The sequence below is a fragment of the Schistosoma haematobium genome, chromosome ZW, assembly GCF_000699445.3.
Source record: "Schistosoma haematobium chromosome ZW, whole genome shotgun sequence".
NCBI lineage: Eukaryota > Metazoa > Platyhelminthes > Trematoda > Strigeidida > Schistosomatidae > Schistosoma > Schistosoma haematobium.
In genome coordinates, this window is record NC_067195.1 from 77,777,276 (window position 1) to 77,790,459 (window position 13,184).

Genomic DNA, 13,184 nt, shown 5'->3' on the forward strand with positions numbered 1-13,184 from the left:
GTCCTTCTATTATACTGAACAAACCAGAACTAGATTAGTATCAGAAGGGGTTTTGTGGATATTATTAATAATTTTAATAGTTGAGAACTTCATTCAATGGAAGCTAGACCATTATAGAAAATCTGGAAGCACTGGACGACCATTTCGTTCTTGTATGAGACTCCTCAGCAGTGAGCATTCATGATTCCGCATGTGGGATTAAAACCCAGAACCTATCATTCTCGCGCATGAACTCTTGACGTCTAAACCACTGAGTCGGCATCCAGCGGTGGTAATGTCTAACTACAACCAATATACGTAATTGAGCGACACATTCACTATTGTCATCAGTGAGTTACTACCTCATAGCAGACCTGGTCGAACTCCACTGGTCACTGATTCTCACTAGAATTCCAGGAATTACCTCCTGAAGCCATTCACTAGTGAGCACATGGTGATTATTATGAGAAGGGGGTTTTTGTGGAGATTGTAGTATTGTAATAGTTGAGTTCATGAGTCTATTAAAGAGCTCGCGCGCGAGACTGGAGATCTTTGGTTCGAATTTTGCATGAAGGATTGTGGATGCTCACTGCTGAGGAGTCCCATACTAGGAAGAAATGGCTGTCCGGTGTTTGCGGGTTTTCAACGATGGTCTAACATTATTCATTTCATGATCGCAATTTATTTGACTGTTTTCGTAATAAATTCATTAATTAATTGTATACAACGTAAAGTATTAATGTTTATTCATATAGGTTTTTACCAAACACTATAGCAGCACCGTGATTTTTCCTTTTTACACTGATCTGAACCTACTGAATTCATCTTAGTTTCCGTTGTCTCCTATCCAGTGTTATTTGATAGTAACATTATTGTTTTCTTCCCAAAATTCACTCACTAAAATTTATCAGCAAATTTAAAACATTTTTAACATTCATCATTGGTTATGAGTGGTAAAACAAAACGTTCCTCACATACATTTACAAGCCCCCAAATGCCCTGGTACGGCTAAGGGTTGGGAGAGTAAACTCTTCCTCTCGAAATGCTCTCATATGACCGTGCGTATACAACCTCTACCAGGGAAGTTCTATTAACTGCCTCCTTGCGGCATTACTGTTATTTACCAAATTGAGAGGACTAAAAGCGAATGTTCAGTGCTTTAACTGGGGTGGTGGATATGGACGATCCACCTAGGGCGGTTGGAAAAGCCTGGTTCCAAAACAATGGTGTACATGGACTCCAGGATCCTGAAGGGACGAATGGCGTATGAACCTGCTATGCCCCGATAAGAATAATGAGTGGTAATTTTTGGGATCCATTTGGGGACCAATACTATACGTATATTTTACCGTATAATTGTTAATTAACTAAACTATTCTTATCGATTAAATGTTTAAAAATACTTCCATGGCAATATCGACTATACACATATAATTGATATATATACGTTTGAATTGTGTTTGTGGATCGCTGTGTGATCGCTCGTTTCTGGCTGTTTGCAGAATATACTTTCACATTCCAAGCTTGGACTTATCTCTCTAGTTAGCGGGGCTGGGACGCATCAAATAGCTAGCTTACCGGTCTTTGGTCACTGAGTCTTTGTTTTCGTTCACAGATTAATTGAACTCGTGATAACTTCAAACCTAGCAGAACCAATCGTTGGTCACCGGCTATTATGGGACTACATCTCCTGACGCCGCCCCACTGCCCTGTGGATTAGACCTTCAGATCGAATGCTGTGGGCGTGGCTCTACATGTAAACCTGACTGTCGTGATGGTTTCAGTTTAGTTAGAATCTAACTTACTTACTCACTTACGCCTATTACTCTCAATGGAGCATAGGCCGCTGACCAGCATTCTCCAACACACTCTGTGCTACTCCTTCCTTTATAGTTCTATCCAATTTTCGTTCATTTTTCTCATGTCTGTCTCCATTTCTCGACAAAGTGTGTTCTTTGGTATTCCTCTCCTCCTTTGGCATTGAAAGTTCCAGGTGAGGGACTGACTTGTGACGCAGTTCCGTGCTCCCCTCAACGTGTGTCCTATCCACTTCCAAAGATTCTTCCCCATTTCTTCCTCCACTGAAATCTGGTTTGTTCTCTCCCATAGTTGATTGTTGCTAATAGTGTCCGGCCAACGGATCCGAAGTATTTGCGCAGACTATTGTTAGTAAAAACTTGTATCTTCTGGATGATGGCTTTCGTAGTTCTCTAGGTTTCTGCCCCAGTAGACAGTAGAACTGTCTTGACATTTGTATTGAAAATTCTGATCTTGGTGTTGGTTGACAGACAGTTGTTTTGAGTTCCGGATGTTCTTCAATTGTAGATATGCTTCTCTTGCTTTGCCGATCCACGCCTTCACATCTGCATCAAATCCATCGTGTTCATCAATGATGCTGCCCGCCTGGAGCCCCTCTGGAACTACTGTCGATACCAAACCCGTATAAAGGAGGGGGGTTGGGTATGGGGTTAGTTACCCCATCCCGTAGAAAACTAACTCGCCAGAAAAACGCTAAGGCAAAATAAAAAGTTGGGATTAATTTATCCATGATACATTTAGAACAGTGAATTTGGGCAATCAAATAATGATTATTCATTAATAACATAGATCGCATAAATCTTACACATAGTATAGCGAACAGGAATACCAGTGGGGACAATCGAATGTATTTAACACAAAATTACAGGACTTGTTAATAAAATAGATCATAAAGTAATTACGTAATTTGCAAAATGTCCATCAATTGTCTCATAATGACTCAAACTTGATTGTTCTTGCATTTTCATACAAATTGCATTCTGGTTCCATTCTTTACTGTTCAATCCTCTTGTCTCTCTGCTGCCGGACCTTTTGTTCACGACTAACATCATTTACTACTTATGTCAATATAAGTAGCACACACTACAAAATCACTAGAAGTAGTATCGTATACGACGTTTTCGAAAATGCCACATATATTGACTTATTTAAAAAAAGGGTGTAAAAGTTGGTTCTATGTATTTATTATTGTTCTATGATAGACTTTTCTTTTACTTCTATGTATATAACAATCATTAATCGTGAATCATTTATTGATATACAAGAAAACACTTTACATTGTAGATGAATAAAGAAATAATCAGGAAACATATAGTCAACAATAACTTCATAACATTGAATGTATCTTTCAAGATGATTTACAAGAATAAATCCAACTGAATTAAGTATATATATAGACACATCTCTTCTATTCTATAGACGTATTATTAAGATATCACAGAAATCTAGATGTGATTGTTCAGAAAGTCAGTACGACTATTTCTCTTGTTACGATTTCAGTTACTTTCATATATCTATATTTTTTCTTTCATATTTCTTATTTCATATGTTGCATCACTCATTTATGATTGTATATATCAATGGATACAGGTATCTGGACGTGATGGACAAGGTTATCCATTTCAACGTTGTTCTAAAGTAGCATTATCTTCTAGACAACCACAACAAATTGTTGTTACATGTCCAGCACAAATTGATGTTAGAAGAGGAGCTACAGCAGAATTATCATGTTCTGTAACAAGTGAAATACCATATACAGTAAAATGGTTTAAAGATAAACAACCAATTACAGGATATCATGATGAAAATAAAGTTTACAAGTAAGTATATTATATATTACTGTATATATAATAAAAGTAATCATGATGAATTATTTCATAGTAAAGTTCCATTGAAGTAGATCTGGTTAACGTTCTTAGTAACTTAATTTTCTACGGAACGGGGTCGCTAACCCCATGCCCAACCTTCCTCCTTTATTCGAGCTTGGGACTGGGAGTAGCAACAGGAGGGCTCCAGGCTTAGTTATTGAAGTAGATTTACTAGGACTTATCTTTGTTTCAATAAAATGACATAATATCATCATTTTTAATAGATAGCTTTAGCATTAAGACCTATGATAATTTGAAATCATATTGAATTAATAGTTAACTCGTTATAACAAATTTCCAAAAAAAGAAAATAACTTAGATAAGATAGTGGTTAGACGTAGTCGACAGGAAACCCGGGACCTAGGTTCCGTGCCACTTGGCACTCGTCAGTAAGGTGTACATGTAATCTTAAGGGAACTGATGCCCCCTTACGGATTCGATTCCGTGTCACCTAGATTCACAGTCAGTGACGTTACCATTGAGCCATCCGGGCCGCAATCGACATCCTGCACTAAGAAGGACCCCACACACATGACATTGATCACCACTCAGTGAAGAAAATACCTACAGAGTACAAAATTTATTTGTACTAAATTATTTACGTCATTGAAAAAGGTCCTTAACAGCTACTAATATTCTTGAGTTTATACTACCATAATGTTTTATTCGTTAACTCGGAACTCTTTACTACCAGTAAAAGTATTAAACCTTTCAAGTCAGCTTTACTTATTATAGATTCCTCTGTTCTTATAGGAACATAATATATATCAGAAGGGGATTTTGTGGATATTTCGGGATCGTGAATGCGCACTGCCGAGGAGTCCCACAATAGGACGAAATAGCCATCCAGTGCTTTCAGGTTTTCCATAGTAGTCTAACTTCAAATGACTCATGATCTCAACTATTGAAATATGTACATATCACCTAATGTGAGGTTTAATTTCACACTTTCAACGTTAGGTCTATGTTATATTTACATGTTTGTAGAATAAAATAGAAATCTGTTGTTTTAAATTAACTAATTCAGAGAATGATAATTCTATATTCAATTATTATTATACTTCAGTTTCCCAACTAATGTTTTGTATACAATTACTGATGTCAATGAAGAATCACATGGGATTTATTCAGTAGAAGTAATACCTACAGTTACTGATGATGAGAAAAAGATTGAAGGTCAATATAAAGATGAAATATCTGTGAATATATTGCGTAAGTTTATATTTGAGCAAACAAACACTTTTATTTAGATGATTTTACAATAATTATACATGAATGGTGGGAATCATTAGGAAATTGTGGACTTAGATTTTTGTACGAATTAAAGCTTATAAGCATAGTAAACATGTAACAATAAGAGATCTAATGGTCTACTTGGGATTACTGTGTCGTATTCAGTGGCATTACCACTTAGCCATTCAAATCTTCTATACGAATGAGACATTTATGCCAATTCGACATTGGGTGATAACCAATGTCATGGCCTGTCTAGTCCTTACTATTAATTCATTAGTACCGACCGAATTACAACACGACTATAAATCGATACAGAGGATTAAAAACCAGTATATACATCAATGATAAGAGATCAGTTAGTGTAATCATTCATATGGATTATTTAGCTTCGAGATGTCAATCAGGATGTTCTGTCTAAAAACCATGGATTTGTTTATCAGTAATTCGTTGCATAAAACACTATAAGGTTATCATACAAAATAGCATATTCACAAAATTTTGAAGCATTCCTTGTAGGTAATATCTTACCTTCTGCATAATTCATTACAAAATACTTATGTCGAAAGAGTAGAGATCTTTTACTTCACCTGAATATCAATGTTATGTTTTGATAAAATTTAGAACTAGAATAATTTATGGTAAAAGAATGTGTAGTGTCGGTTGCTATGTTAAGCCCGCACAGTCTATCCTAACATTCGTACAGATCAGTTTATTCGTTCTTCCTAAACCATATTTTGACCCTGTTAATTACTCACTTGTCAACCTTGACTGTTTTGATATGAGCGTATAGATGTAGGCACTTCTTATCTCATTCATTACATGTCTGTAACTTATTTTTGTGCGACTATCAATATAGGTTAACGCTTGATTAAATCGAGTCAGCTCACACGACTTCTCCATTGCTTGTTATTTCGCTTCGTTCTCTTTTTTCGCTCTGTCTTACTGATTGCCTGTTATGGCCAACAATTGTATGAAATATACGTATTCAAACATCCATTCTCGTATTTGACTTATTTGATTTCGTTATTCGCCAATGCGAGTTGAGTACGGTATGTGCTTTGCACCTTCAAAGTGCAAAGTACTTCTACAAGACTGGCAGGATTCTAATCCTGTACTCACCGTGGATGGTGGAAACATCATGTTAGTAATGCACAGGTTCGGCATCGTGTGTTCGTACAGAGGGACGATAATGCACTTGATGTCACCATCTTGAAACACCGACTTCGGTGGCTTGGACATGTTCTACGAATGTTGTCCCATAGAATTCCACGTCGTGCATTACTTGTCAACTCTGGGACTGGTTGGAAAAAGCGAAGAGGTGGTCAGTGTATGACATGGTGTCGTGGTATGAAAGAAAGCTGCAAAGGGCTGGCTTCTGTTAGTCCTTCACGACTTCCTGGTTGGGGTCCTAGAAATAGTGCAACACTGTCTAGAGACGTTATCAGATATGGCTCAGAACAGAAGCCAGTGACGATCCTGCTGTAAACTTTTACTTTCTTCATAAAAAGTGGTTGTGTCTTTCTTAACTGAAAGAATCCTTCTTATTGTACCTTTCCGTTTCCCCCATTATTATTATTATTATTATTACACTAAATTACACTAATCTGTGGTCGTTATTGTTCTTTTTTTCTTAGACACATCTTACCATCTTTTTCCTCTTCCCACTCTCATTTTTTTGTGTGGCGCATATATATTTGGTGCCCCCTTGTACCAATATTTATGTGTTCAAATAAATAAATAAGTTAAAAAAACGTTAGGAACTAGAGCATCATAGACAGGGATCCAATTGTAATTGTGGTGCATACTTCCGTTGAACTGAAGACTTGGACAAAATAACACAGGTGAAACTATAATTTATGAACAACCTTTGAGTGACACCAAAATGATCTTGTGAATGTTCACCTACTAATTAGGGCTAAATAAGTGTTTTAAACCTGCGTGAAAGATAAGGATTATTATTTACATTTGATGGTTAGGGATAAAAATTAGATTTAATGGTTTTCATTACGAATTGACATCAGTTAAAATGCCGAGACACAATTTAACTAAATGGATAAAGAATATTGTCTTATCACAAAAAATAATGAGATAACAGCTCAAGTTGAAGCCTTTGTTCATTTATCAAAATATACTACTTATATTTAAGTAGTTTTATTTCTATATTTAAATGTAACTATCCGACTTCATTTTATACAAGATAATTATAAATTGTTTATTATTATTATTATTATTATTATCATTATTATTATTGCAGCACCTCCTCCTCGTGTTTTAATACCACGTAATGCAAGTGTTGAGCCTAGAACAGATGCAATAATTACTTGTAACATATTTAGTTTAGATGAGAATATTGAAGTAAAATGGTATCGTGGTTTAGATCCAAGATTTGAATTAAAAAATGGACGTCGTCATACAATTAAATTGAATCAAGATACACCTGCAGGTGGCTTAGCATCAGCATTCACCAGTACATTAACAATAAGGTGTGTTATATATTATAATATTGATATAATTTACAATAGAAGAATAATTTTACCCAATAATATTCATAAAATTAAAAATGTTCGTTATTACTATTCAATTGAATTCGAATTATTGAAGTCGACACATCGAGACATAATACTTCCTTCCTTCCTTCCTTCCTCACTTACTTACTTACTTACTTACTTACTTACTTACTTACTTACTTACTTACTTACTCTAATCAGTTCAATGGTGAGACTATAATTTATCAGCGACTCTGGACTGACCTCTTGAAAATGTCCAGCTAATAACTAGGATCAAATAAGAATTATTAATCTGTGTGATGTATTAAAATCATAATTTACAGTTGGTGTGTAAGGTTAGAAATTACATTTAGGGGTTTCATCACGAACGCACATCATCTATAATACCAAAACTCTATTTAGCCAAATAGATGAATGAATTTTCGCACCAAAATCCGATTTATGTTTTCTTATACATGATTGCTTCATCCATAAATTATAGTCTCGCCTATGTTATTTTGCTCAAACTACTGCTTTTGTTAACTTCAAGTATAATAAAAGGAACTATGTGTATGAAGTATTATTGTCATTACCGTTAGTAAGATAACAGATATTCATTCATAAAATGAAAAAAAAATTGGTTGAGAGTATAAACTTTTGCAGCAATTCGGAAGACTCTCCCAGTCTCCCACATAGTAAGAGAATTCCATTTACCTAAATAAATGGTTGCTCTGTTCGCCAGAAGGAGCACCAGTCTCGTGAATTCCGAAGGAACTCGGCTTTCACTATGTGTCATAACTCTTCTAAATGAAGACCTTCTGACTCCCAGGGTAGAGTTTAAATGGTTTGAATAACGTTTTCTGGTTAGCGTTTTTTTAGGGAGTTAGTTTTATACCCCATGCTCAACCCTCCTCCTTTATCCGGGCTTGAAACCGGTAGTAGCCCCAGAAGGGCTCCAGGCGGAGTTACAATTCCAATTAGTTTAGCTTTAAAACAAATACTGATATAAATTCACTTGATATTGCTTTAATGAATCTTCCCATTGATGTTCAGTACTGTAATTGATCAGTCTCTTATTGGCATATGTGCATACTGTGCGTATTGCTTCGATGCTGCCTTAATACACAAAAATTCTAAGCAAAAATGGATAGTGGCTAGTATTGGAATCCAGGACACGCGTTTCGTTCTATTTGGGACTCGGCAGTTGGATGTACCTGCATCTCAGAGTTGATCTTCACTCTGGTACATAAGTTAAATGTGGAAAAGTAGCTCTTAAAAGTAAGTTGACTGCACAATATGAAATTGAAAGGAATACATGAACACAACTAACGAGTTAATTTTGAAGCTTTATTCTATGCTCTGTTGATTAAATTACACGGTATATTCTTATGAATGTTGATACCTTTGCTTTTATTTATTCCTTTCAATTCTTTTATTTTACAGGTCTGCTACTGAAAGCGATTCGGGCAAGTATATTTGTGAAGCTGAACATAAAGGTGGCATAAGTGAAGCGGATGGATTCCTTATTATACACAGTAAGTACTTTTGTTAAATTGCATTTCAGATAACAAAGTAAAAGGGTGAAATCTAAGAGAAAACAGTACAGGAAATACTTTTATATCTGCTTCTATACTTTAGTGTACATATAAGTGATTTAAAAGTTTTTTTCGTCATGGATTCATGTCGACTTGGAAACTCTTAAATGAAGTTAGACATTGACATTGTCAGATGCGGGCTCAGTGGTCTGCAGATTAAGAGTTCCAGAAATGGAATTGGCCCGACAACTTTCCCGTCCTGAAGAAAACTCATTACCTTTTATGACGCTAAGTTGGAATTCAGTCAGTTCACGAATACCATCTTTATTTGTTAAATCTCGGATTATTCACAGTTCATATGGCTTTCATTTGTTTAGAATGTTTTATTTACAAATTGGAGCAAATTAGAATAAATAGAGCTGAAATAAACAACACTTCACCCTTGGACATTTTCATTTTACTTTACTATTAGTCGTACGCATGAAATGAGATGTAGCTTGTTTCATCTTTGAGCAATATAGCTTATTTCATATTGTAGTACAATGTAGATACTTGAAAAACAAACAAACAACAAATTCCAAGTAATTCACTTGGTATTCTTTTACTTGAATCTTCCCAGTGATGTTCAGAACTGCAATTGATCAATCTCTTATCGGCATATTATGCACACTGTGTGGATTGCTTCGATGCTGCCTTAATTCACAAGCATTATAAGCAAAGATGGATGGTGGTTAGCAGTGAAATCTAGGACTCGCGTTTCGTCCCATGTTAGACTCGTCAGTTGAATGTACCTGTACCTCACAGTTGAGGTTTACCCGGGAACTCGAACCCAGCGCCATCCGCTTCAAACGCCATCACGTTAAGAGACTGATCGATTGCAGTCCTGAACATCAATGGGAAGATTAATACAAAACAATACCAATTGAATTAAAATTCATCCCATTGCACAAGCAGGTGGCTATCAGGACTCAGTAACCAAGTGGATAATGAGATGACGTTTGAGACGAACGGTACTGGATTCGAGTCCCTAAGTGAACATCAACTATAAGATACAGGTACATCCAACTGACAAGTTCCAAATAGGACGAAACGCGCGTCCCGGATTCCACTGTTGGCCACCATCTATCTTTCCTTATAACAAATTCCAAGTTTATCTCACTCTGAATTATGTAAAGTTGTGAAATAACACTAATGAATTACTAATAATCCTTGTTATTATCATTCTATTCATTATTTATTAAAGCAGTAAATATCTATAAACCTAGATTTTGTACTAACATATGTTACATTATTTGTTTCAATGGTAATATACTACTACTATTATACTACTACTACTACTACTACTACTACTAATACTAATACTAATACTACTACTAGTAGTAGTAGTAGTAGTAATAATAATAATAATGTCAGGGGCTAAATCTAGTTACTTTGTTATGATACTATTAATTATTCAATAAAAATACCGTTTTGTTTCTAGATCTAAGTATAGTATGTTTCTCCCCATGTTGTTTTTCTTCATTCAAGTGATTTATTGAGAAATAAGAAAAAAACGATAATTACATAATAACAATTACAAAATGTAATATGTAATAATAATGTTAATTATAAATGAAACAATCATAATATTGCTTAAGGGTAAATAGATTACATAAATAAGTAATTGGTACATAAAAACGATTTGTCTAACCTCTCTCATCCTTCCTTGACCATATATATATATAATTAGTTGGCTTATTCAGGCAACAACAAAAAGATACCCCCCAAAAAAATGCCCTGGTACGGCCGAGAGTGGGGAGAGTCCACTCTCCCTTGAAAAATACTCTCACATGGCCACGCGTATATAGCCTCTGCCAGGGAAGTCCTACTCACTGCCTTCTCGTGGCATTACTGTTGTTTACGAAAATGAGAGGACGAAAAGCGAATGTCCGGCGCTTTAACCGGATTCCAAACCAATGGTGCACATGGGCTCCAGTATCCTGAGGGAACAAATGGCGTATGAACCAATTATCGGTCACCGGCTTCCATGGGACTGTATCTGCTTACGATGCTCCACTGCCTTGTGGATCAGACCTTCAGGTCGAAGGCTCGGGGAATGGCCCCCTAAGAAAACCACCTGGTTCGGTTTAGGCACACGGGCAGTATCACAGCCCTCACACATATCGAATGAGATTTGTGTGGCGCATATATATTTGGTGCCTCCTTGTATCAATATCTATGTGTTAAAATAAATAAAATAAATAATCCAATAGAAAAGTATAAGAATTCAGGGGTAAATGATGATTAATTACATGAACAACTGTTATTTCAATTGAGATTTACATTTACAAATCTTTTTTTTTGTAATTCATATAACAGTTAAGTTGATTATATTAGTAAGGGGAGGGGGGTTATTTATCTACTTTTACGTGATGTTGAGAAATGCTGATTATCAGTCTTTGTTACCCATGTATGCGTTTTTTTTGTTAATTAAATTACGGGTAACTTCTGAGATCTATTAATGGACTAATACGATATATATATTCTTATTGTATAACTAGTTAGTAACTAGCTTGTGTATATCTATGTTCCTCTTATTATAAGCTATATCTTGATTTATAGACTATTATTATAGAATTATCGTTCTTAAGTGATGTTCAGTTTATTGATTACAGTCTCTTACAATCAAAACCACCTTTTGACTTGATCTTGTATAGATGTTGTTTTCTTTTTTATGGTGTGATGTGGTCTCTTTGGTTGGTATATAAACCAAGTGTGTTTGAAATAAATGATACGTATCATGGAAGCTGATATTAATGTTCTGGAGCCAATAAGCAGGGCTAGACGGAAAAGGGAACGATAAGGAGGTTAGGCTTCTTATTGTAATGAACAGAACACGAGTGGGGACAATCGAGTGAATTTAACATAAAATTACAGGACTTGTTGATAAAATCTAACAATCACCAAGTGAATGCTTAATTTGCAAAGTGTTCACCAATTGTCTCAAAATGACTCAAACTTGATTGTTCTTGCATTTTCATACAAATTGCATTCTGGTTCCATTCTTTACTGTTCAATCCTCTTGTCTCTCTGCTGCCAGACATTTTGTTCACGACTGACACCATTTACTACTTATATCAATATAAGTAGCACACACCACAGGTTTAGTATAGTACTAAGATTGAATAAATTGTATTTCGATTGGCGAATAAATCATATCATAAGTAAAGACCTTAAAATTCATAACAGTGTGTCATTATGTTAGTTATATTTACGAGTTATGAATAAATTTGAATTGTGGCTAACAGCTGAATCTAGATCGAATAATCAATTCTATTCAGAACTCGTTTAATGACTCATGTTTGATGCCACAGCTACTACGTTCAAGTCTTAGAGTGAACAAAAACACTTTGGTGCAAATAAATTCACATGATCAGTCCCATGAGAGATGAAAATAACATTCCTGATTTTATTGGTGTTGGAGACTTGTTAGCCGGGTGTAAATTGACATAAAGCACTCAAAAACTACTCAGTGGTGTAAGAATCGATATGATATATGAATGTGTTGTGTTCTATCCTGTTTGAGATCATGGTTCAACATTGATTAAGATTCGCATCCCAGTATAAATAACTAATAAGAGCATACTAGTTTTTACTAAGTCTCTATATAGTTTCTATCAAATTGTTTACTGTCTAGGTTAAGAGGACCATCACTTATGAAATGCACATTTTTTCGAGATGAATGAATATTGAAAAACAGAACAACTTGTCAATGAATATCGTATACTGACTTAATAAAGTGACACACTTAAAGACAAAATATAGAATAAACTAAACAAGATAAGGGACCACGTAATGCTATTCAAGAGCTATTCAGAATTAGTGATTACGAATGTAATTAATCGACATCAGAGTGTCGTTAGTCACAGAAGACCGAATATATCTCATAATGATTATCAGTTAGTTCATTCGTTAACCATATTTCGACTAATAATAGGTACTAAACATAATCATACTACCCACTTCCAAGTTCGATTTAGTGAAATCCATTCGTCTTTGTATCACTAAGTGATCAGTACATAATTTTTTTGTATGGATAGTGACAAGTAGTGGAATCCAGGACGCGCGTTTCGTCCTATTTGGGACTCGTCAGCTGGATGTAACTGAATCTCTTCATCTTTGCTTCTAAAAAAGCCTGTAAAAGTTGAGGCAATATTGAGGCAGTTCGCACAGAATGTATATATGCTAATAAGAGACTGATCAATTACAGTCCTGAACATCAA

General features: G+C 35.3%; 1 protein-coding gene across 1 annotated transcript in view; it reads left to right on the forward strand.

Moving 5' to 3' along the window:
* MS3_00004447 (uncharacterized protein) overlaps positions 1–13,184 on the forward strand; it is a 176,635-nt gene that overhangs the window by 28,350 nt on the left and 135,101 nt on the right. The window contains exons 7-10 of the mRNA XM_051212367.1: positions 3,388–3,617; positions 4,732–4,877; positions 7,156–7,384; positions 8,831–8,922. Coding sequence (XP_051072546.1) covers positions 3,388–3,617; positions 4,732–4,877; positions 7,156–7,384; positions 8,831–8,922 — 697 coding nt within the window. The remainder of the gene's footprint in view (positions 1–3,387; positions 3,618–4,731; positions 4,878–7,155; positions 7,385–8,830; positions 8,923–13,184) is intronic.